Consider the following 26,190-nt stretch of genomic DNA (forward strand, 5'->3'; position numbering starts at 1 on the left):
CTGCTTCCATAAAGGTTTACAGGCTTGGAAACCCTATGGGGCAGTTCTATTCTATTCTATGGAACTATGAGTCAGAATTGACTCAACAGCAATGCGTTTGGGTGAAAAAAAAAAAAATTTTTTTTTTTTTTTATTGACTATTTATTACCTGGGGAAGCAAGCTATGTCTCTCAGGGCTCAGTGTTCCCATTTGCACAATGTACAAACCAGCAGCCTGGCACCCACTAGTACTCACTGAGCTTTAGCACATGCAGACAGTGGAGAGGACTGCCTATTTCTCGTAGGACAGCGTGGCTGCACCACTCCATATGACCTCATTTTAAAGGAGCCCTGGAGAAGGGGGTCTACATGGTCCTGGGATTCGGCCCCAACACAGTGTCCCCAGTGAGGCACTCCCACATAGAGAGTGCTGGGCTCCAACCATGACTCGCTGAATTTAATTCACAGGTCACCTCGTTTTGCACAGGAGGAAACTGAGTCTGAAAGAGGGACTCGAGGCCACATGGGAACTACAGGCTTCGGTAGAGTGGAGACTCAGTCTGCAAGCCAAACTCATGTCCTCTCAGCAGGAACTTTGAGCCTTCCATAAATGCCTCCTGCTGCAGCGCCAGCCTGTTTTCTTCACTTGAGGATTCAGCCCTGTGTTACCCCAGACATCAGTGGCTGCAGGGTGGGCAGTCCCAGGACTGGCTCTTCTCTGGTCAGCTGGGCCCTTGGGAGAGGGGAGGGGAGGGCTTGCAGAGGGCCAGCTAGGCCGTTGTTGTTGTTAGGTGCCTTCGAGTGGATCCCGGCTCATAGCAGTCCTACGTACAACAGAACAAAACACTGACGGGTCCTCAAAATCGTTATGCTTGAGCCCATTGTTGCAGCCACTGTGTCAATCCATCTCGTCGAGGGTCTTCCTCTTTCTCGATGACCTTCTACTTTAGCAAGCATGATGTCCTTCTCCAGGGGTGACTCCCTCCTCATAACGTATCCAAAGTAACGTGAGACGAAGTCTCCCCATCCTTGCTTCTAAAGAGCATTCTGGCTGTACTTTGGCAGTCCATGGTATACTCAATATTCTTTGCCAACACCATAATTCAGATGCATCAGTTCTTTTTTGTTTTTCCCTATTCATTGTCCAGCTTCTGAATGCATAGGAGGTGGCTGAAAATACCATGGTTTGGGTCAGGTGCACCTTAGTCCTCAAAGTGCCATCTTTGCTTTTTAACACTTTAAAGAGGTCTTTTGTGGCAGATTTGCCCAATGCAATACGTTGTTTGATTTCCTGAGTGCTGCTTCCATGGGTGTTGAAATCCTTGACAACTTCAATCTTTTCTCCATTTATCACGATGTGCCTTATTGGTCCAGTGGTGAGGATTTTGGTTTTCTTTATGTCGAGGTGTTATCCATACTGAAGGCTGTGGTCATTGATCTTCACCAGGAAGTCCTTCAAGTCCTCTTCACTTTCAGCAAGCAAGGTTGTGTCCTCCAATCCCGATGCCACATTCTTTCATCTAGTCCAGTTTATCGGATTACTTGCACAGCATACAAATCGAATAAGTATAGTAAAAGATACAACCCTGACGCACACCTTTCCTGACTTCAAACCATGCAGTATCCCTTTGTTCTGTTCGAACAGCTGTCTCTTGGTCTATGTACAGGTTCCTCATGAACACAATTAAGTGTTCTGGGATTCCCAATCTTTGAAATGTTATCCATAATTTGTTACGATCCACATGGTCGAATTCTTCTGCATAGTCAATAAAACACAGGTAAATATCTTTCTGGCGTTCACTGCTTTCAGCCAAGATGCATCAGATATCATCAATGATATCCCGCCTGCCAAGTCCTCTTCGGAATCCAGCTTGATTTTCTGACAGTTCCCTGTCAATGTACTGCTGCAAATGTTTTTGAATTACTTGCAGCAAAATTTTACTTGTGTGTGGTATTAATGATACTGTTCGATAATTTCTGTATTCTGTTGGACACATCTTTATTTGAAATGGGCACAAACGTGGGTCTCTTTCAGTCAGTTGGCCAGGTGGCTGCCTTTCAAATTTCTTGGCATCAGGATGCAACGCTGGAAGTGCTCACTCACTCACTCAAGCTGGAAGCACTCACTCAGCCGGGCGGGGTGCCCGGTTATTCCCGGTCCACCCGGGGGCGGGGCCTCCTTCTCTGCAGGCTGGTGGGGGGGGTGCGCCCGTGGGCGGCAACGGGATAAAAGGGCCCAAGGGCGCCCCAGGAGGCCCATTAGCTGTGCACAGCAGCACTCCAAGCCGGACCCAGCCTGGACTGTCCGCGCTCCGGTTGGTGAGCTCCCGCCTGGCCTGGCCCCAGGTCTGCTTCCTACTACTGTGCTGTCTGTCGTCTGCCCCTCTGCTTCTCTGCGGGTCTACAGGCTTCTGGAGGGTTCTTGTAATGGGGTCTGGGAGGGATGGGAGTATCAAACTTACGGCCCAGCCAGGCAGTCACCTAGCCCTCTAAAACCTAGCCCTCTAGTGGCTCATTAATCTGTTTTCAATTGAAAAAGCAACCAAGTTTGGGAACTTGGCCCAAGGCCGGATATGGTGCGCCCTGGTCTCGGTGTGTGCTGCGTGTCTTGTTTATGACATTCTGTGTGTAACCGTTTCTCTGCGTCCTAATCCAGGGAGGAGGCAGGGGAGTGGCAAGGTAGGCTCAAATGTCACTCTGTGGCTTGGGGGATAAGAGGCAGAGAGGAGCTGGGCTCTCCAACTAAGCAGACCAGAGCTGATTACGCTCTGGGGCGGGGCGGGGGGGCGGGGGGCAGAGGGGTTCGTGCCCCAGGTTTAGGAAGTCTGAGCAGGTAGACTTCAGAGCCCATTTGTGGCAGCTGCTTCAGGGGCTCCAGGGAGGCCATCAGGGCTGAGAGGGGAAGCTGCCCCATCCCCAAGGAACTATGGAGAACGGGTGTGAGTGTTCCGGGGCTAGCTCCCACCAGGGCAGCACCTCCAATGCTCTCACCCAGTTTCTTTGGGCGTTTGCCCTCTTCCAGCCTCCCCTGCTGGGCCAGACAGGACCAGGTGCCAGGGTCTCCTGGCAGCATTTGAAACAGGTAACTTCCTGCCTCAAGCTGGCAGGGTCCTGGATGTGTCGCTTGGTTGGGCTTGGTGCTGGCACCCTCCCCCGCCAGTGCCCTCATGCTAAGCGTAGGTCGTAAATCAACCAGCACAGGGTGGAATTTCATTCATCTCCCTGCTCCCTCCTCTTCCAATATCCATCTCTCCTGTGGTTGAGAGCTGGTGGCATCTAGAGCCAGACTGCTGGCCTTGAACTTGGCAGAAGCAAGTCCCTTAACTTCTCTGAGCCTCATCTTCTCATCTGTAGGATAGAGATAAGTATTCAATGTTTTAAATGTAGTATTATTATTATTAACTTTGATCTTTAACCACGCCTCCCTTTCACCCCAGCCCCACCCTCCTCCTCCACCTTCCTTCACCTCACCCTGTCCCCTTCTCCTTCATTTGGGAAGAGAACTGCTACTTTTGAGGCTGCTTCCTTCTCTCATGGAGGAGTTTCAGCCTGGTTCTCCTTTCTGTGCTCAGAGAACAGATATGAGTGGACACTATGCCTTTGCTGGTTGGGAGATGGGAATCAAATACACAAAGTGCTAGGAAGGTGGGGGAACTAGGACGGCTTAATAGAGGAGGTAGCATTTGAGTTGGATGTTGAAGGATGTGTAGTAGTTTACCAGTATGAGATAGAGAGAAAGGGTGCTCCAAGGAGAAGAAACAGTGACAGCAAAGGCTTGGAGACTAGGAATGTTGGTTATGTTTGGGGCATGAGGAGAAGACAAGTTTGGTGTAAGCAAAAGCCATATGGGGACCTGCAAGAGGAAGGAAGGCTGGGGAGAGGGAGCTTTTTCTGTATCTGAGTCTTGGTTCCTGTTGCTGCCCCTATCTGCCTCCTGGGTCAGCTTTCATGGAAGGGAGCTGCCAGTAGTCCAGAACTGGGAGTCCTGCAGCTGAGGCCCTTCCCTGCCCCCAGGGAGGCCTCTTGGAAGGGAGGGAGCTGTTGGCCAGGCACTGTCCACAGCCTTTCATAAGACCTCCTCAGTGCTGTGGGGACTTCAGCCACAAACCAAACAGCAGAATTGCCTGGCCCATCCCATGGCCCATCAGAGCATGTCATAGATGGGGGACCCCCAAAAGCCACCCTCATATTTTATAAGTGCTGCAGCTGAGGCTCAGAGATAGGAAAGCACCTGACTCGAGTCAAGCATCTTGGTAGCAGAGTTAGAAACACCTTGACTCCTGGAGGGTCATCTCTCAGGCCAGACCAAAGCGACCACTGGGTCCTCACAGCTAGAGGGCTCTGAGTCCAATCCTTGTGATCCCCTCTTGTCGCCAGAGGAAGTTCCACCTCCAGTCCCTGGCTGTGCCTGGGGAGCGAAGAGGAGGGAATGGAGACTTCCAAAGCAGTGGAGAACACTCTGCTTGAGATGACAGCCAGATGGGAACCTCACGAGCTTCTGAGTAGGGAGGACCATGAAGAAAGTCGTGTTGACATCTGGAAAGGAAGTGTAGGAGGGGTTAGAGCAGGAAGAGGCTGCAGGGAGGAGGAGATGGGGAGGAGACAGCTGCCCAGCCTCATGGCTGGAGAGAGAAGACTTCGGCTCAGTAGTGTTGGTGGAGGGAAAAGAGGGGAATTTGAGGAATGTTGCAAAGAAGAAAAAAAAGAAAAGAAAAACCAAACTCATTGCTGTCGAATCGATTCCTAGCAAACCTGTAAGACAGAGTAGAACTGCCCAGTAGAGTTTCCAAGGAGCGCCTGATAGATTCAAACTGCTGACCTTTTGGTTAGCAGCCATACCTCTCAACCACTATACCACCCGCGTTCCCTTACAAAGAAGGGTGCCTGGGGTTTGTGTTGAGATAGGAGGCAGCCTCCATTTCCAATTGCTCCTTTGTACAAAGAGGGTGTGAGACCAACCTAGACCAATGATTCTATATAGCTACTAATAATAGCTAACCCTCACTGAGAGCTTGCCCTTCTAAGGGTTTAATATTTATTAATGTATTTAATCTTCATAAAAATCCTGTAAGTGCTGTTATTATCCCCATTCTACAGAGGGGGAAACTGTTGTTGTTAGGTGACATCGAGTCACTTCTGACTCATAGCAACCCTATGGACAACAGAAGGAAACACTCCCCAGTCCTGAACCATCCTCACAATCCTGGCTATTCTTGAGTTCACTGTTGCAGCCACTGTGTCAATCCATCTCATTGAGGGTCTTCCTCTTTTTCACTGAGCCTTTACTTTACCAAGCATGATGTCCTTCTCCAGGGGTTGGTCCCTCCTGATAACATGTCCAAAGTACATGAGATGAAGTCTCACCATCCTTGCTTCTAAGAAGCCTTCTGGTTATACTTCTTCCAAGACAGACTTGTTCATTCTTTTGGCAGTCCATGATATATTTAATATTCTTCACCAACCCCATAATTCAAATGCATCAATTCTTCTTCAGTCTTCCTTGCTCATTGTCCAGCTTTCACATACATATGAGATGACTGAAAATACCATGGCTTGGACCAGGCATGCCTTAGTCCTCAAAGTGACATCTTCGCTTTTTTTTTTTTTTTCTAAATTTTATTTAGTTTGTTGTTGTTGAGAATATACACAGCAAAACACACACCAATTCAACAGTTTCTACATGTACAATTTAGTGACACTGATTACATTCTTTGAGTTGTGCAACCATTCTCACCTTTCTTTTCTGAGTTGTTCTTCCCTCATTAACATAAACTCACTACCCCCTAAGGTTTCTATCTAATCTTTTGAGTTGCTGTTGTCAATTTGACCCCATATAAAACCAAAACCAAACCTGCTGCATCGATTTCGACTCATAGCAACCCTATAGGACAGAGTAGAACTGCCCCCATAGGGTTTTCAAGGAGCAGCTGGTGGATTCAAACTGCCGACCTCTTGGTTAGCAGCCAAATTCTTAACCACTGTGCCACCAGGGCCCCTGATCCCATATGTTGTTGTTGTTGTCAGGTGCCATCGAGTCAGTTCCAACTCATAGAGACCCTACGCACAACAGAACGAAACACTGCCCAGTCCTGCATCAACCTTACAATCGTCATTATGCTTGAGCTCATTGTTGTAGCCACTGTGTCAATCCACCTCATTCTAGGTCTTCCTCTTTTCCACTGACCCTGTACTTCCCAAGCATGATGTTCTTCTCCAGACTGATCCCTTCTGACAACATGTCCAAAGTATGTAAGACACAGTCTCACCATCCTTGCTTCTCAGGAGCATTCTGGTTGTACTTCTTCCAAGACAGATTTGCTCATTCTTTTGGCAGTCCATGGTATATTCAATATTCCTCACCAACACCACAATTCAAAGGCATCAATTCCTCTCCGGTCTTCTTTATTCATTGTCCAACTTTCACGTGCATATGATGCGATTGAAAATACCATGGCTTGGGTCAGGCGCACCTTAGTCTTCAAGGTGACATCTTTGCTTTTCAACACTTTGAAGAGGTCCTTTGCAGCAGATTCACCCAATGCAATGCGTCATTTCATTTCTTGACTGCTGCTTCCACTGGTGTTGATTGTGGATCCAAGCAAAACGAAATCCTTGACAACTACAATCTTTTCCCCGTTTATCATAATGTTGCTCATTGGTCCAGTTGTGAGGATTTTTGTTTTCTTTATATTGAGGTGCAATCCATACTGAAGGCTGTAGTCTTTGATCTTCATCAGTAAGTGCTTCAAGTCCTCTTCACTTTCAGCAAGCCGGAACACTGGTGACATAGTGGTTAAAGAGCTACTACAGGTGCTAACCAAAAGGTTGGCAGTTCGAATCCACCAGGCACTCCTTGGAAACTCTATGGGGCAGTTCTACTCTGTCCTATAGGGTTGCTATGAGTCGTAATTGACTCGATGGCAACAAGTTTGGTTTGGTTTTAGTTATATGATCCCAAATATATAGTTTTAAAAGAGCATAATGCTCAAGACCTTTTTTTACTAGTTAAGCTAAATTACTGTTTGGTTTTAAGATGACTTTATGGGATACTTTTGATTTAAGGCTTAAAAATCATCTCAGGACAATAGTTTCAGGGGTTCATCCACCCTCCGTGACTCCAGAAAGTCTAGAGTCCATGAGAATTTGAAATTCTGTTCTGCATTTTCCTCTTTTGATCAGGTTTCTACACCTTTGCTTTTTAACACTTTGAAGAGGTCTTTCACAGCAGATTTGCCCAATACCATACATTGTTTAATTTCTTGACAGCGGCTTCCATGGCGTTGATTGTGGATCCAAGTAAAATGAAATCCTTGACAACTTCAATCTTTTCTCCGATTATTATGATGCTGCTTATTGGTCCAGTGGTGAGGATTTTTGTTTTCTTTATATTGAGGTGTAATCCATACTGAAGGCTGAAGTCTTTGATCTTCATCAGTAGTGCTTCAAGTCCTCTTCACTTTCAGCAGGCAAGGTTGTGTCATCTGCATAACACAGGTTGTTTATGAGTCTTTCTCTAATCCTGATGCCAAATTCTTCTTCATATAGTCCAGCTTCTGGGATTATTTGCTCAGCATACAAATTGAATACATTTGGTGAAAGGATACAACCCTGACGCACATCTTTCCTAATTTCAAACCACACAGTATCTCCTTGCTCTGTTGGAACGACTACCTCTTGGTCTATGTACAGGTTTGGCACGAGCACAATTCAGTGTTCTAGATTTTCCATTCTTCTCAATGTTACTCATGATTTGTTATGATCCACACGGTTGAAAGCCTTTGCATAGTCAATAAAGCACAAGTAAACATCTTTCTGGTATTCTCTGCTTTCAGCCAAGATCCATCTGACATCAGCAATCATGTCCCTCATTCCATGTCCTCTTCTATCTGGCCTGAATTCCTGGCAGTTCCCGATCGATGTACTGCTGCCACCGTTTCTGAGTTGTTTTCAGCAAAATTTTACTGAGAAATTAAATCCCAAGATCACTCAGAAACTAACTGGCAGAGGTGGGATGTGAACACAGGCAGTCTGACTCCCTAGTCTACATGTTTAAGCACTGTGCTATGCCACCTCCCATGCATTCAACCATGGATATTTATTGAGTGCCACCTCCATTCTGGGCATTGGGATACAAAACAAAGTCCCTGTTCCTATAGAGCTTCATTCCCTGAACCCATCTGGTGTACATCTGGGAGTCCACTCCTCCCAGCCTTGGGCTCCACAAGGTAAAATTGGTGCAGGTGAAGCCAGGGGGCCAGTGGCCCAGAGGAGGTGGGGCTGGGGCTGGAAGGAGTAAGGAGAGACTCTCAGCCAGATACCAACCCATGGAGCTGGGAGGGGCAGGGAGCCCACGAGACCCTCCCCAACCAGGCTGATGAGTTGTGAGACCGTGGAAGAGGGTGGTCTCATCATGAGTGAGCTCTCTTGTTAGACTCAAGCACTGAACAGGAGCCAGGGGCCCAGCCTTCTCCATCCCCAGTTAGGACCCACTGTGCCAGGCAGGCCTCGGCACCCCCCTGGGGCTCTTGGCAGCAGGGCCTGTCTTGGGGAGCATGGGGCTGGAGGAGCTTCAGCACGGCAGCTCCCAAGGTCTCCGACAACTCTAATCAGCCATGACTCTATACCACCTCTGTGGTCCTGTGACCAAGACTGCTAATGTGTGAGAAGAGAACCAGCCCCCCTGCCCAACTTCATCCCCTCTAATGACCCGAAGGGCCTCTTATTGCAGCCTCCTAGAGATGGGCCCTTTCTGGTATATGCTTGCTGCCTACAACTTGCCCAAGCCCATTAGCTCCTGCAGAAAGAAGGCCAACTCTCTGTATGGTGCACAGGCCCTTGATGACCTGGCCCGTCTGTCCATCTGCCTCTTTGCCCTGCTCCAAGCCCCCAACACTGCAGCACAAGGTTGAGAGAAGGGCACTTCGTGCTTGGGAACAGGCTCAACTCCTTCCCCTTTTCCTCTTTTGCCATCCTATTCTCTGTACCTGGACTTCCCCTCTTCCCGTCTGGGTGAATTCACTCATCCAACAAGGCCCAAAATTAGTGTTCCTTCTTTGAAAGCCTTCTGTGATTCCTCTTTTCTGAGCTTCTTGGGATTTGGGGAGGGTGTTTTGAAGCCTTCACTTCTCTGTCCCCAATACCTGCCATAGTTGCATGAAGCAAGTATTCAAAAAATGCTTGTTGAATCAGTGTATGAATCATGCACTTAGATGGACCTAGAGCCATGGCTTGAGGGTTTTGTAGAAGATCCTAGCTGGAGGAGATATTAGACCATACCCCTCAGGTAAATATTCTTGACCTGAGGGCACCCATGGGAGGTCCCACATGATTCAAATGGGAAGCCACCTATTCTACCTATATATAAGACCGTATAAAGAATAAACCAACAAAACCCAGAGCAGGTGCTGTTGCATCGAATCTGACTTGTGGAGACCCCATGGGTTGCAAAATAGAACTGTGTTCCATAGGATTTTCAAGGCTGTGACCTTTTGGAAGCAGATCACCTGGACTTTCTTTTAAGGCACTTTTGGGTAGGTGCAAACCACCAACCTTTTGGTTAGTAGTCCAGCGCTTAACTGTTTGTGCCACTCAGGGATAGTTATTATTTATAGAGTACTTAACCATGGGCTAGACCTGTGTTCAGCACTTTACATACATTGTTTTATTTAACATTCATACCATCAGTGTGAGGCAGGGATTATTATCCTCATTTAACAGATGAGAAGATTGAGACTCAACAAGGTTAAGTACCTTCCTCAAGGTCACATAGCCAATAAATGGTGCATTTGAACCAAATCTGCTAACTCGAGAGCCCAGACTCAGTCAGTGCCATCACATATGATGTAGTTGGAGGAGTCCTGCCATCCTTTGTCCTGCCAGCAGCTGTCAAATTGCTGAAGAGGACTGAGATCGGGGTAGAGGTGGTGGACAGTGGGTCACCATTGTCATGTTTACTTATTCCCCAGGTGCCTTGGCCCCAGCTGCCCTTGAAGTCGCCATGATGTGGTTCCCACCAGCTGTCCTCTCCCTGATCCTGCTGCTGCTGGGCCAGGTTGCTCCAAGCAGGCCACAGTCATTGGGCACCATTAAGCTACGGCTGGTGGGCCCAGGGAGCAGACCAGAGGAGGGCCGCCTGGAGGTGCTATACCAGGGCCAGTGGGGCACCGTGTGTGATGACAACTTTGCCCTCCAGGAGGCCACAGTGGCCTGCCGCCAGCTGGGCTTTGAGAATGCCTTGACCTGGGCCCACAGTGCCAAATATGGCCAAGGGGAGGGTGAGTGACTGGTGTTGCCTAGGGGGATGATAAGGAAATGGTGACAGGCTTTTCTCAGGGGTTGGGCTCACTGAGGCTCCAACAGAACACTTCAGACTCCCACCCATCCTTTAATACCCAGCTCAAATGACCTCCTCGATGAGGTACTTCATAAGGGCCCCAGCTACAAATGATCCTTGCTCTGACCCTCCCACTCTCTCTTGTAATGAGATTACCATCATCATCACCATCACTAAACTCTAAGTCCCTTGAACATTGTAATTGGCACATGGTGCATGCTTAGCAAAAGTTGAATGAATGAATGGGCAAGTAGGTCTAGTTACTAGGTGGGCATAGGCTAGCATTTTCCAAAATCAGATTCTACAGGGCCTGATGCCAAGACGAGGCAGTAGGCAGGGCTGTACCTTTCAAATCCAGGAGAATCATTCCCCCACTTCCTCCTCAGGATTTGGAAAAGGAAAGGTGACACGTGTGGGTCCTATTCAGAAGGCAGGGCCCATGACCTGCCTCTCAGGGCTCACCCCTGAGCATCCACCAACCCTTCACCCACAGGCCCCATCTGGCTGGACAATGTGCGCTGTGTGGGCACGGAGAGTTCCCTGGACCAGTGCACATCTAACGGCTGGGGCGTCAGTGACTGCAGCCACACAGAAGACATTGGCGTGGTATGCCAGCCCCAGCGCCAGCATGGCTATCTTTCTGAGAAGGTCTCCAATGCCCTTGGACCCCAGGTGAGGAGGCTATTCAGGGTCTGGCCTGAGTCTAAGGGCTGAGGGGCTAGACCAGGTGACTGGGAGCTTCCTGGATGGTGAGCCTGGAGGAGGAGGGAGGGAAAGGGACCAGAGCCTGGGCCATGAAGTATCCCTGGGGCCCAACTCCCGTCTGAGGTCTGTGGCCCTGGTTTCAGCCCAGAAACAGGTGCCTGGATATAGGGCACTGGCCTGATGTAGGGCAGGCCAGAGACTGTGAGGCCAGGCCTGCTGGGAATCTCAGAAGCTGCTCCCCACAGAGAAGGGAGCAGGGGGACAAGGGGCTGCCTCACCCACAAGGCCCAGCCACAATTGATGCCTCTTCCCAGCACAAACAACCCGAGCTAAAAACAGCCCAAGCCAAACAACAGAAGCGGGCAGGGCCAGCCTCTAGCTCCTATACTCTGCTGCCAGGCAGCCTCCATCCTGAGGACAGCTGGCCCTGGCCTCCTGAACGTGACAGGCCATGATGAGGGGCACCATATTGGTATTGGTCTGAGTCACCCCAGGGCTAGGGTCCTGTGGACCAAAGGATACTGCTGGGTGTCTCAAGCAGCTGGTCTGGCCCATCCTCAGCTTTCCCCAGGGTGGCATGATGAAGGCCACTTCCTGCCCAATGAAAGTTCCCCAAACTATCAAGGGCCCCCATCCTGGCCCCAGGAAGGGTACCAGTCCTCCTAGTTCTCCTCAAGTGGAACAAGTTTGGTGGAGTTGAGGAGAGAGCCCTAGAAAAGCCATGGTTCTAACTTGTCCTCACTGTGTGCCTTCGATGAGCATCTCCCACAACCCAGGCCTCAGTTTCCTGGGCTGTCTGATGAGAAGGTTGGGTGGCATGATATCTAAGGTCTCTAAGCAGTGGGCTCAGCAGGCAAGGCAGAAGTCCTGGAGCCCACAGGTGACTGTGCACCCCGTAGGTCCAGCGGCTGGAGGAGGTGCGGCTCAAGCCCATCCTTGCCAGTGCCAAGCGGCAGATCCCAGTGACTGAGGGGGTCGTGGAGGTGAAGTACGAAGGACACTGGCGGCAGGTGTGTGACCAGGGCTGGACCATGAACAACAGCAGGGTGGTGTGTGGAATGCTGGGCTTCCCAAGCCAACAGCCTGTCAACAGCCCCTACTACAGGTAGGAGGGCAGTTGAGTATGTGTGTGTGTGGCCTTGTAGGGTGCAGTGGAATTGGCCAGGGTGGGTGTCACTGGTTGTGGGGGCTGGGAGGGAAACAGACCCACCTGAGGAATACGCTCGGATTTCCTGGATTATGATCTGAATCCCTCAGAATAATTAAGAGAGATGAACAAGACCCTGGGCCATCCCTAGAAGCAGTAGGAAAATAAACATCCTACTTGCCAATCAAATAACGGGAATTGACGATGGTACAGAATACCTCCACTGTGAAATTCATGGAATGTGCAACTTCGTGACCCTGATTTAAAAACCAGACTGTACTGAAGACAGTGACAGTGCTGCCCACAAGTATAGACGAGCCGACTTCTCGTCTCAGCTTGCCAATAACTAGCAGTGGGGCCTTGGGTAGGGTGTCTGGTCCTCAATTTTCCATTCCTCAGAGAATGAGCTCAACTTTGCCCCAGCGAATGATCTCAACTCTGGTCCCAGCAACGCTGTGTAAGCAATGCATGGGATGGGGCAGGTCTGGGGAGAGGAGACAAAACTATTCTGTCAGAAACATGACAGAATTTTCAAAAGTAGACCGGATGACTACGTCACAGTTCTTCTAGTTCTGTGCCAGTGAAAACTTTATATGCTTCTCACCAAGGGAGAAACCTCCCACGGTTCCAACCTCCCTCATCCACCCCAATCAGTTTTAGTCCCGCTTCATTTAAAGGGTTGGAAATCCCTTACTGGTCTTTGTGTCTCTAACTTAGGCCACCCTGAAAGATTGGGTATTGGGCAGCCACGTGGCAGTCACATGGCTCCATCCTTGGGGATGGCTGGGACGTGGGCCCCGGACTCCCCACTGCCTGGTAATTGCACAGCTGGGTCTTGCTGACTCATCCACCATCCATGAGGAGGGCAGCTGTGATTACAGCCTGGGTGTCTCTGGGGTGGGCAGCTCCAACCAGCAAGGCCTTTAACTTCCACCTGTCTGAGAGGATCTTGCCTCTGGTCCCTTCTCTCAGGGCTCCCCCTAACGGCTCCCCTTCACCTGGACTGGAGGAAGGGTGAGCTCTAAGCTGCCTGCCCCAGGGGGCCTTCTTAGGCCTTGCTCTCTTTCCCGGTAAAATGGCGAATCGTTGTTATCTGTGACAGGTTACCCTCCATGGGCTGCTGTGAGGCTCAGCATTGAAATAAGATTTGTGGACAAGTTTACAAACTGCAGGACCTGGTGCAAACTTAGGAGCCAGGGTGACAGGACTGGGGCATCTGCAGCCACCCCATCCCCCACCTGTTTTCTCCCTCCACAGGAAGGCCTGGAATTTGAAGATGATGGATCCCAAGTCTAGGTGAGAAGCAGCCTCCTTGAGGGAGGATGCTGAGGAATGTGGCAGGAGGGGCCCCCTTTCCCTTCCCTCACCTCTGCCTGGGCCTCCCCTCAATCCCAAAGCTCTTCCCTCAACCCCTCCCCTACTCCCAATCTCCCTTGCCTTCCAGGCTGAAGAGCCTGACTAAGAAGAATTCCTTCTGGATCCACCGTGTCACCTGCTTGGGGACAGAGCCCCACATGGCCAGCTGCCAGGTGCAGGTATCTCCGGCCCGGGGCAAGCTGCAGCCGGCATGTCCAGGGGGCATGCATGCTGTGGTCAACTGTGTGGCAGGGCCCCGCTTCCGCCCACCCAAGGCAAAGCCACGGAGCAAGGATGCCTGGGCAGAGGTGAGTCCCACAGATGCAGCCTGGTTCTGGAGGCACAGTCCCCTCTCAGTGGGCTGCCCCAGTAGGGAGGGGCTGGCTCAGGGGCCCTCAGGACAGCAGGGGAGGAGGGAGGAGCCCCCCCCATCAAGGATGCAGCATTGGTTCAGGCTGGGAGGAGAGCTAGTTACAGAATGGCAGAGCTGTGGGAGGACTGGGGATTGACTGAAAAAGGATAGTTTACAGCCCTCCCATAAATGGAAAACTGGTGTCACCTGCCAGGAATAGAAGGTAACCATAAAAATAGTAATTAAGTTTTAGCTATATCCTGTCTAGGGCCAAAGGTATTGAACGTGAGTCTGGCCCTTTGTTATAAAAAGGACATGAGCAAGTGCTAGTGAAGCGTTACAGACGTATCAGCACCAAACTGCGACTGTCTCCTTGAGGGTTTCCAAAGAGTGGCTGGTGGATTCCAACTGCCAACCTTTTGGTTAGCAGCTGAGCTCTTAACCACTGCACCATCAGGGTGCTTCCTTGATGGAGTAGAAGAAATGAAAGAATTAAAATAGAAATAACTCCCTCAGTATGTGAACCAGTTTAATTAATGCCATGTCCCTGCACCTCCCTAAAATCAGTTCACAGACCTCTTTGCAAGTGTTGACCTAGTTGAAACGCAAGGGACAAAAAAGAAGCAGAGGCTTAGGAAGGGACCTGGCTAGAGAGTGATTAGGTGACAGGGTTGTGACTCTGAGCCCAGGGCTCCTGACTCCCAAGGCTCTCTCAAACCAAAGAAAACCAAACCTATTGCAGTCGAGTCCATTCCGACTCATAGAGACCCTATGGGCTCTCTCATTTGAGCTGAAGCTTGTAATTACTATTATTATTGTGATGGTTACAATTAAAGCCATCCTCCACTTTGCCATTAAAGAAATGGAGGTTGAAGGCTTATTCAAGGTGATAGCTACGGGAAGTCAGAGGCAGGACTGGAACTCAGCCTTCCCAGCTCCCAGTCCTTGGCTCTGTCCACTCACTGTCCACCTCAAGCTCAGCTCAGCTGGAAGGGGCCCTACCCTGGGCTCCCACTGTGGACCTCCTTGGCTTCCCCTGAAGCTGTTTTCTCCCAGCAGGAGCCAAAGGTGCGCCTCCGCTCTGGGGCCCAGGTGGGCGAGGGCCGGGTAGAAGTTCTCATGCACCGTCAGTGGGGCACTGTCTGTGACCACAAGTGGAACCTCATCTCCGCTAGCGTCGTGTGTCGTCAGCTTGGCTTTGGCTCTGCTCGGAAGGTCCTTTTTGGGGCCCAGCTGGGCCAAGGTGAGTGGGCGGCCTGAGGTCGGGGGGAGGGCCTGGATGAACCACTGGTCCATTCCTTGATGGCCCTGGCATACCAGGTCCAGGACAGAAAGTTCTCCCACCCTGTGGGAGGGGAAGCCACAGGCGCAGAGTTACACAAACAGAGCCTTACACAGCACCTCTTCCCATAGGGCTGGGGCCCATCCACCTGAGTGAGGTGCGCTGCCAGGGGTATGAGCGGAACCTCAGTGACTGCCCTGCCCTGGAAGGGTCCCAGAATGGTTGTCAACACCGAAATGACGCTGCTGTCAGGTGCAACATCCCTAACATGGGCTTCCAGAATCAGGTGAGCTCAGGTCTGCCGCAGGCTGGGAGCTGGGGTAGCAGGTTACCTGAGATATCCCAGGGTACCACCTTGGGCCAGTAGGGAGGGACGCAGGAGAGGCAGCTAGTACTTCTGTTTTAGGCCCAGTTGGCCCTCCCTTGCAGCCAGCACAGAAACCCTCTCTCTCCTGTCCCACCTTGCCCGGTCTGCACCCCTCAGGCCCCAGGCTGTGGACTTCAGAGATGTCAGGAGGCCACAGGGGCTCTTCAGGTGGAACTGCTCTTCTACCACACTTTCTCAGGTCACCTGTGAAGTTGAGAAAGAAGGTGCCAAGTGGGCCTGAGGAGTGGCAGTGGAGAGGCCAGGTGGGATAAGAAGGCTTCTAGTCTCAGTGCTCACACGGGAGGGGGCAAGTCGCTTCATGTCTCGGATCTTTGTTGTCTCTTCTGTAAAATGGGGTTAATGGTCTCATGGAGCATTGTGAATGAGGCGGTAGATATGAAAGCCCTTTGCAAATTGTGAGTCATTCAGGGTAGGGTCTCAGACCAGGTAGGAGGAGGACAAATACCAGAACTGGAGACCCTGGTGCAGTCTCTTCGAGTCAGATTTCTCTAGCAGACAAGGCCATTAGAGACCATCTAATAAAATGTCATCCCTTTACAGAAAAACAAACCTGGAGAAGGGGACAGTCATGTCTAGGCCACATAGACAGCTATCCTGGGTGGGTCTCCAGGCTCAGTGCCAAGGTCTCCTTCCTGAGGCCCATTGCTCCTCACACACCTCTGATCATTGCAGGTGCGCTTAGCTGGTGGGCGCAACGCTGAGGAGGGTGTGGTGGAGGTGCAGGTGGAAGTGAATGGGATCCAGCGCTGGGGGGCTGTGTGCAGTGACCACTGGGGGCTCACCGAAGCCATGGTGACCTGCCGACAGCTCGGGCTGGGTTTTGCCAGCCACGCCATCAAGGTAGGTCCCTGTCTCACTCCTTCCCTACAACCCCTCAGCCTCCTGGTCTGAGGACCAAAATTTCCTGTGCCAGGGTGGCCCTGGGCACAGCTCAAGCTGCTGGCCCTTCCTTCATTCATTCAACAATTAGAGAGAACCTCTGGGCCAGACGTAATGCTAAGTGCTGGGGAAACTGTAGTGAACAAGAAGATACAGTCCCTGCCTCATGGAACAGACTATCAAGTGAGGGAGGCAGTCATTAATAGAATGTTCACTCAACTCAGTTCATAGTTGTGCACATAGAAAGGATGACTAGAAGTTAGCCAGACAAGGTGAGGGTGGAATACAAAGCCTGTGCAAAAGCCCTGTGGCCAGTGAAAACTTAATTCAACTGAGGAACTAAGGACCAGAGGTTGGAGTGTGGTTATCAAGGGGGAGAGTGGTGTCAGGTGTGAGGGTGGAGGAGGCAGGGGCCAGAGTATGCAAAGCCTGCAGTCCAGATTTTTTAAAGGTTTTTTTCTTTTTTTGGAAAATGGTTGGGGTGGAGACAATCATGGATGCAGGAAAACACACTCAAGAGGCTATTGTAGCCCAGATGAGGAATGATGCTGGCTTGGGCCAGGCTAGTGGCAGTTCAGATGGAAATAAGTGGGTAGAGTCAAAAAATATCAGGGCAACACAACCAAGAAGACTTGGCTCAAGGCAATGGATGGCCCTCTGCAACTACACCCACAGCAAAGCCTGGGAGGCCTCTCCTGGGGAGCCGGGTCCAACCCTGAGCACAGTGATGGTCTGGGCTGTATGAGGAACAGCTGGGGAAGTGGGAATATGCCTGGGTGGGGGAGAAGGGGACAGGCCACTCCTCTTCAAATAGCAAAGGGCTGACACACGGGGGAGAGGGAGGAGAGGGGACCGGTGTTGGAAGCCACAGGCAGTTGGATTTTTGCATCAACACACAGAAGAATTTCTAGTCCTCAGAGGGGTTCAAATGTGGAATGCACTGCCCCAGAAGGTAAGGGTTCCCATCACTAAAGAGTGAAGCTGAGGCTGAATGGAGCCTGGAGGGGATGGTATGTGGGATCCAAGCCCAGAGGGAAGCCAGGGAGATGACCCCCAGGGCCCCTCTCAGCCCTGATGGCTGGCTGTTTTCTCAGGACACCTGGTACTGGCAGGGGACGCCAGGGGCTGGAGATGTGGTGCTGAGCGGGGTGCGCTGCTCCGGTACGGAGCTGGCCCTGCAGCAGTGTCAGAGGCACGGGCCGGTGCACTGCTCCCATGGCGCAGGGCGCTTCTCAGCTGGAGTCTCCTGCACAAACAGTGAGTACCAGCAGGAGTCCCGGGTTGGTATACCCACTCTCCTTTCCTCAGTGCTGGCCCAGCTCCATGGCCAAAGGGTGGGACAGGGACAGAGGGCTGGTCTTGGAGCACCAGCTCTGCCATTTACTAGCTGCATGTGGCCAAGTCACCTGCCCTGCCTACCTGACGGAATAATAAACACGTGAAAATGCCAGGACATAGAACAGTGTTTCAATGTTCAGGTCATGACCAACAGTTTAAAAGAAAAAAAAAAAAAATACATTAGAGTGCATTACATCACATGGAGTAAGGGTATTTTTTTCCTGGAGCTGTATGAGTGTCCTGGGTCTCAATGTCAAGTCTATTTCTTAGGGTTGATTGTAGTAAACACAAAAGCTTGAGCACTACTGCTGTAGAAAAAATAGAGGGTGTGTAAATGTGGCGCATGTGGGACCTGGGGCGCAGCTGTGTGTTCCCCTCCTGGGCTGCGTGACCTACTCTGAAGGCTCTGGGATGAGATCATGTTGATGCGTTGGTCTGCCCCACAAACCCAGATTCTCAGGACAGTAGCATGTCTGACACCTGCCAACCAGGTCTGTGCCAAGATCACTATGTCCAACCCAACAGCTACAGGTTGGCATCACCCGAGTGGCCACTTGACCTTCTTTCCAGGCAAACTTCAATCCCCAGCCGTTCTTAACCTTCGTCAATGAGCTCTAGGGCTTTCCCTTTGTCCAGTGCACCTCCCTGCAGGGCGACGGGGCATCAGAGTGGTCTTTCCCAGCACCCAGCCTCACAACAAGTTGGAAGCCTGCTTCCCCGGCCCCAGCTCCTCTTCCCGGGAACCCTGTACTTTCCCCTGCTCTGCTGTTTGAGTGGCAGCTCTCCTGAATGCATTTGATATTTCATGATGGCTAAGCCCTGTGGCACAGTGGTTGAGCTTGGCTGCTAACTAAATGTCAGCAGTTCGAGTCTACCAGCTGCTCCGTGGAAACCCTATGAGACATTTCTACTCTGTCCTATAGGGTCATTATGAGTCAGAATTGACTCAACAGCAATGGGCTTGGTTTTTTGGTTTTGAGCACAGCCAGCCGACCTGCTACCCCTGTGGCCACCACTATTTCTCATCTGTGGTCGTTCTCATTTCTTTCCCTCACTCTCTTGTCTCATTCTCTCTGAAAGCTTTCCTTCTTTCCCTCAGGAACTCTAGGGTTTGACAGTGGGCAAATACTGGCTCTCTGCAAAATATACCACAGGAGTCCGAGAGCTTTTCTGGTGATAATGCAGGTATCACACAGCATAGCCACTGAAATCAACCAGTGCTCCCCTCTCCCCTTAGAGTGGAGGCTCGCCCATGTGGTGCCTCTGCCAAAAACCTAAGCTGCAATCTTGTGTTTTTGCACAAATAAGCACTGAAAATGGGCAGCTTTTTTTTTGGCTGATATTACATGGCAACAGCTGTGGGTCCACACCTTTCTGTACTGACACAGGTGAGGAGACAGAGATGGTGGGGGAGGTGTGTAAGAGTCCTGTAACAGGAAAGGACAGGGAGAGGCACAGGCACCGGCATGTCTGCCGTGCCTCAGAAGAGAAACGCACAGGGCACTCTGCTACGGATGCCCACTGGGGCAGTGGGGCTAGAATAGGAGCCTCGGAGGAAGCACAGTGCTAGGACCAAAACGTCAGAGTGCACGTGCAGCCTTGGTCATTAACTCTCCCCACTCTCCCTGCCACCTGTCCCATCTTCTGAAGGAACGAAGGCCTCAAGAAAGAGAACGACTTGGCTAAGGGAACCAAGCTGGGTATCAGCAGAGCTTATTGAGGGTGTTGTAATGATTTTTTGGAAGTAAATTGCCAGGTCTTTCTTTCAAGGCACCTCTGAGTGGACCTGACGTCCAACCTTTTGGTTAGCAGCCAAGCGTGTTAACTGTTTGTACCACCCAGAGAATCCTTAAGGTGGTAAGACTATTCCTTTGATCACAATTCACATCTCCTGACTCCTAAGCTGCCCTAATTTTCTGAGATCCTCCAAAAGAGCTTAGTGTGGGAGTAAGACCATGCCAGAGAGCGAGAAGGGCTGCCTTTCTACCTTTTGCCTCACTACTGTGCCCCTCTGCCGTCCCCAGGTGCTCCAGACCTAGTGATGAACGCCCAGCTAGTGCAGGAGACGGCCTACTTGGAGGACCGGCCGCTCAGCCAGCTGTACTGTGCCCACGAGGAGAACTGCCTCTCCAAGTCTGCAGACCTCATGGACTGGCCCTACGGACACCGGCGCCTACTGCGCTTCTCCTCACAGATCTACAACCTGGGCCGGGCTGACTTCCGCCCCAAGACAGGACGCCACAGCTGGATTTGGCACCAGTGTCACATGTTAGTGCCTGCCCAAGCCTGGGTCCTAGAGCGTTAGGGACAAAAAGCAAGGTCCAGGGACTGAAACAGTCTGGTCTTTCCCTGGATAAAGGCAAACTTCCCTGAGGGATGTGGGCTCTGGTAAGAGCCTTCCTTCCTGGTGCCTGATTGGCCTTGCCTCCAGGAGTCAATAAGGGCATCCCAGTAGCATCAACCTGCCATCTCCATCTCTCTCTCTCCTCCTTTGGATGTGCCGTGCTGATGGTCCTCACGGGGTCCAAGAGAGAAGTCATCGCCAGCAGAGTTAGTCTTCGTTAGAATGGTATTTGACAATTTTTCTATGTTGGACCATGGGCCATCCATGTCTGTAGAAGCCAGGTAAAGTGGGGACTCCTAGAAGCCTGGAAGCCCAAAATAGACATGCATCCCATCCAGGATGCTGGCTCTGCAGAATAAGCTTGCGGTTCTAGCAGCAGCAAGGCGAGACCCTAAGAAGAGCATGAACACACTGGTACTAAAAAAGGAGACAATGAGCATTCTTTCCTATCAGGAGCCTCCAGCCTAGACAGAGACAATGCCTGTGACAAAAGCAGAATGGAAAAAACATTTTCTTCAGGACACAGCAGTGGGTGGAGAAAGCTGAGAGGAATGGGCAATGACTTTGGGACTTGACTTTGCCTGGGATAATAAGCACCTTTCCCTGTAGCATGAACAGAGTTGTCATTACAACTGGATTGGGAACAATGGTAGCAATTTGATCCCAGGCTGACAGGGAGTAGAGGGAGCTCCCCTCCCCAGCAGCTCAGCTCCTAGGCTGGTCCCTGGACCAAGTGCCCCTTCCTTCCACCTCCAGTTCAGGTCTTGCAGCCAAGCACCAGCCTCCTGGAGGATACCAGGGCAGCGCTTTTGCCTTGCCTAGCCTGGGTAAGACCCTAGGTGATGGGGGCAGCTGTGCCTTGCTGTCTGGCAGAGGTGCCAGGAAATAGGCAGTGGGTCACACTAATCTTGGGTTTGGGATGGAGATGGGCACTGCCCTGCTATTATGACTTTCTTCTCTGGGTAATGATGGGGCCTAGTGCCTCAGTCTCCTGCCAGCTTCTCCAGAGAGGATCCTCTCATGTTGCCGCCAGGCCAACAGCCTCTACTTTCCTGTAGGCACTACCACAGCATTGAGGTCTTCACCCACTACGACCTACTCACTCTCAATGGCTCGAAGGTGGCTGAGGGGCATAAGGCTAGCTTCTGTCTAGAGGACACAAGTTGCCCCACAGGTACGTGGTTTCCTATCAGCACGTCTATGAGAGGAATCCTGCCTCTCATGTTACACTCTTTAGCCCCTTTGGGATCAGGCTCCCCTCTGCCCTGTTCAACAGCTCCAAGCACCGGGAGACCTTGGCTTGGAAACAGTCAGCACTCAAGGCCATTCAAATAGATCAATTTCTTACCTTCTGAAATATTAGATGGAAGGTCTCTACTTCTGCATCCCCAATACACGTGGTACCGCTTTTTAAATGCCTGACATTTTCTATCTTGGCTAATTGTCATAGACATCCTAAGTTCATCTCTGCTAAATTCTTTGAGGGCTAATTGTTGGTTTCATATTTGCATACCCACAGTTTCCAGTCCTTAGAAATGGCATGGTAAACACTGGATCTTTAGAAGGTTGGACAGACAGACGGAGGAACAAATGATTAGCACGACAGGGCTGAGATCTTCCAACCACATTTCCAAATGATCTCTTAGTCACAGATGTGGTTTGCTACAGTGCTAGACTCATATTTATTAGGAATTCTGGCTCTGATACTCAGCAGCTGGGTGACCTCGCGCAAATTATTAACTAAACCGCAGGTCCCTAGCCTCTGAAGTGGACACAATGGCACTTACCTGGTAAGGCTGGTGTCTGAGAATTAAATGATAAAGAGCATGAAAGACCTAGCAGAGTGCTTAGTCCTCAGCACCCACTTCGGCCCTCAGTAACTGTCTGAACCTTTCTTTACAGGACTGCAGCGGCGCTATGCGTGTGCCAACTTTGGGGAGCAGGGAGTGACTGTAGGTTGCTGGGATACCTACCGGCATGACATTGACTGCCAATGGGTGGATATCACCGATGTGGGCCCTGGGGACTATATATTCCAGGTAAGGGGGCTAGGGCAGGGATAGAGGACTCTTTCCAGGAACCCCATTTCCTCCAGATGTTCCCAAAGTTTCCCTGAGGTCAAATGAAGGAAGAGTTTCCCACATAGAGTCTCCCAGTCTGTCACTTGAAGGTGTGCTATAGGGGAAGGAGACCCTGGGTTTGAGTCCTGAATCAATGGACAATAGGTAAGTCACAGCTAATGAGTTGTGACTTCTCAGTCCCCATCTGTAAACTGAGGACACTAACGCCTTCCTCCATGGTAACTGTAAGGATTAATGAAGCAAAGATTATAAATGCACTTAGGAAAATACTACCTGTAAAAGATTATTAAACTACTGTCAACTCACTCAGAAATCAAGTCACTGGCTTCATTTGTCCCCTTCTTTCTCACTTACTCCAGGTGGTTGTGAACCCCAAGAATGAGGTGGCAGAGTCAGACTTCTCCAACAACATGATGCAGTGTTGCTGCAAGTATGACGGGCACCGGATCTGGCTGCACAACTGCCACACAGGTAACTAAGCCACTGTGGGACCAGCCCCATGCGGGCGTGGGGAGCTGGAAGACTGGAAATGTGCCCTAAGTGTTATGCGCGCAAACATGCGTGTGTGTGTGTACTTGGACATCTTCACAGGCAACTTCTAGAAAAACTAATCAGACCATCAGCCTCACCCAGTAACTACTTCTACATCCCTCCTTGCTCCATCTGTCCTAGAACCTTGCCCATCACCTTCAGCCATGAACAGATTTTCCTTCTTCCAGTCCGTTATTTTTCTCTCCTCCTTTTCATATAGTCTTTCTTAGCTGCCTTCGTCCTAAGCTGACTGCCTCACAGGCACAAGTAGAAGACCCCATGATCTGTGTTCCTATCTCTAGCTGTCACCCACTGCTTGCAAGAAGGGGCCTGTGGAGAACAAGGCACAGGACATTTACAGGGTTGGTGGCATTAGACAAAGGGAAGACCCAACGATTCAGTGAGGGGCAGAGTAAGGAGATGGCTATTCAGCTTCTCTGCAAAGAGAGGTGCCAATCCCTCCATCTTCCAATTTTAAAATGCCTGTGTTTGCGGTACACTCATACCCACACTTGCCTAAGCGAGGTGGGGTGGGGCAGAGTTCTTTGGTCAGTCAGTAAACATTTATTAAGACCTATTACTGTGTGGGACACTGTGCCAGGCTGGGGATGTAAATACGAAGACGATACGGGAGCTCAGAGTGCCAAGCAGGGTATGCAGACATGCAAATACATAACCCCAATACCAATAGTATCAAAAACAGGCATAAGTAAGCAGAGAGAAAGCAACAGCCTGAGGGCTAGAAAAGGTTTCACAGAAAAAAAATTACATTTCAGCTGGGTTTCAAAGGAGGGGCAAAAGTCATAGGAGAAAAGAGTAGGAGCAAGAGCATACTCAGGAGGCTTCACTTGGTTCCAAACCCTACTCTACCACTTTCTAGCCAGAAGACCATGAGGTTTTCTCTTCTGCAGCATGGGGCTGTGTATCTCAAATTCATTAAGTTCTGTGTAGGAAGAGATATATGATAGTTCTAAAAGAACGGAATTTATTCTGTGGGTTTATGGGAACGACTGAAAAATTTCAGTTGAGAGAGTGAAAGATCAGATTTATGTTTTCAAAAGATAACTCTGGCAACAGATGGAATATGAAGAAGAAATAAGTTAAGGTTTCTAATATGTGTGACTAGGTAAATTTTGCTGCCATAAAATAAGACAGGAATATGGGAGGAATCGGGAATTTGGAATCCAAGGCTGGGCATATGGAGACAGCAAATCCTCCAAATGCTGGAATCGGGCTGCGAGGGAACCGTGGCAATGATGAGGGAAAGGAAAACATGGTGGTTCTGCAGGTCCTTTCACCTGGTTCCCAAAAAACTTCTTGTTGATTCCGACTCATAGCGGCCCTGGTGGTGCAGTGGTTAAAGTGCTCAGCTGCTAATCAAAACGTTGGCCGTTCAAACTCACCAGCCACTCTGTGAGACAAAGATGTGGCAGTCGTCTTCTGTAAAGATTACAGCCTTGGAAACCTTACACAGCAGTCTGTACTTAGTCCTATAGGGTCACTATGAGTTATCAATGGTTGAGATCTCTGTATATGTCAAGGTCCTTGCAGAAACAGAAGACACACTCAAGGGAGAATCTGAAGTTACTTAATGAAAGGACTATTTGTAGAGGTGTGCAAAGTATAAAAGAAACAAGGATGTTGAGGCATCCAGGGATTACTAGAACTGTAGGGCCAGAGCAGGAGAAGAAATACCCCAATTTCTCTCCTTCTACCCTCTAATCTCTTGCTGCTGTTTCTCACTGACCTAATTTGACCAGGGAACCAGGGTGATGTAATTTTTAGGGCCCAGGGCACAGAAAGAACAAAGGGCAGAGAATGCCTCTAGGGAGGGAACAAAGGAGAATAACCAGCACATTTAGTCTATTGAACAGCCTATTCTTCACGATGTCCCTGAACCTACACACCTGTCCTGGGTCTGTTTCTATTGAATGGGTTAGTGCCCACACCCATGACCGGCCTGATGGAAAGGATGAGCTGGGGAGAATGTATCTGGGCATTTGTGACGTTGTCAGGGAAGGGATTACTGTGGCAGGGTTGGCTTCTGATCCTGTGTTCCTTTGGCCCACAGGGGATTCATACCAAGCCAATGCTGAGCTCTCCCTGGAGCAGGAGCAGCGTCTCAGGAACAACCTCATCTGAAGCCATCACCACACTCCCAGCTGCTGCCTACACACCAGATACCTCAGCTTACTGGAGCCATGCCCTTACAGAGCCCTAACTCAGAGGGAAAGGGGCCAGTGCCAAGGGGCACCAAGAACCTGCTCAGGAAGCCTTTTGAAGGTGGTATCACCAGACCAGATGGTACTGCTCCCTCAGGATGGTGCTGGGTCTATCCCCTAAGGGCCTTTGGCTTCCAGACTTTTTCAATGAGCTCCCTTCCATAAGGAGACCCAAACTTTCCTGGATTTTGCTTCAGAGTTCCCTGCTTCAGAAGCTCTCAGTTCCTTAGGGATGGACTGTGGACCAGGCCCCCACCTAAATGGTGCTTTGCAAATGTCCTGGAGGTAGAGAAGACAAAGGACCAAAATACACAGGAGGTGGGGGCCAGTTCTCCACTAGGAACTCAGTGCAACACAGCTTGTACGAAAGTCACAAGTGGCGGAAAAGTTGGTAAATTCAGTCTCTTGCTTTATCTGTCCTCATTTAGAACTTATCCCTCATACTCTGCTAAACATCTGTTCGTTAGGGTTTTTGTATTTTACTCTACCACCCATGTAGGGGTTTCTAATATCCCTGGAAGCTAAGGCCTCAGGCATCCCCTTATCTCCTAATGCGGCTGTACCATCAGTTACTGAGTGCTCAAGAAGGGACAAGTTTCACATAGGTGGCCAGGTCAGGACTTCCTGCCGAGCAGCGAGAAGACCAAGCAGAAAGACTGCTGCAGTAATATGGACCCCAGTTCCTGCCAGGCCTCTGCCAAGGAAAAAATACGTGATGTAAATCTGGTGGACAATCCAGTCTCTCTCAGGATCACCACCCATCTCAGGATTGGCCTAAATTTCAGGTCTCAACCAGGTTTCTGCAGTGAACTTTGCATTAAATAAATTTTTGCAATGGAAGAACATCAGTCAAACAAGCCTTCATCTCTGTCGGAATAGAGAGGTCCTGTTAAAGGGGAAACAAGAGACTGTGGAGAAGCCAGAGGGGGAGCATTTAATTAAGGACTGAACGTAGAAAAGGCCACTATCCTTGCTTGATGTGGCTGTGATATGCTCTTGCTCAGGTAGTATAAAATCCTGTGGTCTTCTTGGAAATGATTCTTAATCTTTTCTCCCCTGAGACACATTTAAGAGATGACCTTTACAGGTCTGACACTCGAATGCCAATAAAGGTTGTCCATCATGGGTGCTACAAAGACAAGACCAGCTATGATTATGTACGGTTCCCAGCACACTAACTTTACCCCTTCCATCCCCTCCCCCTTCCCACCACCACCACTGAGGTGGTGACTAGAATGCACAGGGCACACATA

General features: G+C 50.2%; 1 protein-coding gene across 2 annotated transcripts; it reads left to right on the forward strand.

Annotated features, from left to right (window-relative positions):
- The first annotated feature begins 2,258 nt into the window (after nt 1-2,258).
- On the forward strand, nt 2,259-25,639 carry LOXL4 (lysyl oxidase like 4). 2 transcript variants are annotated; one of them, XM_003409189.4, is made up of 15 exons: nt 2,259-2,325; nt 9,945-10,253; nt 10,806-10,984; nt 11,917-12,122; nt 13,422-13,460; nt 13,609-13,828; nt 14,932-15,115; nt 15,286-15,440; nt 16,215-16,382; nt 17,516-17,678; nt 19,784-20,027; nt 21,162-21,277; nt 22,006-22,142; nt 22,544-22,655; nt 24,787-25,639. In XM_003409189.4, exons 2-15 carry the CDS (start codon nt 9,977-9,979, stop codon nt 24,855-24,857), a joined length of 2,271 nt encoding a protein of 756 aa, XP_003409237.2. In that variant the 5' UTR covers nt 2,259-2,325; nt 9,945-9,976; the 3' UTR covers nt 24,858-25,639. The 2 variants fall into 2 exon arrangements, with proteins under 2 accessions (XP_003409237.2, XP_023402603.2); XM_023546835.2 differs by lacking the exon at nt 2,259-2,325 and having other exon boundaries at nt 9,899-10,253.
- Nucleotides 25,640-26,190: the final 551 nt, after the last annotated feature.

This window comes from Loxodonta africana, chromosome 16 (assembly GCF_030014295.1).
Source record: "Loxodonta africana isolate mLoxAfr1 chromosome 16, mLoxAfr1.hap2, whole genome shotgun sequence".
NCBI lineage: Eukaryota > Metazoa > Chordata > Mammalia > Proboscidea > Elephantidae > Loxodonta > Loxodonta africana.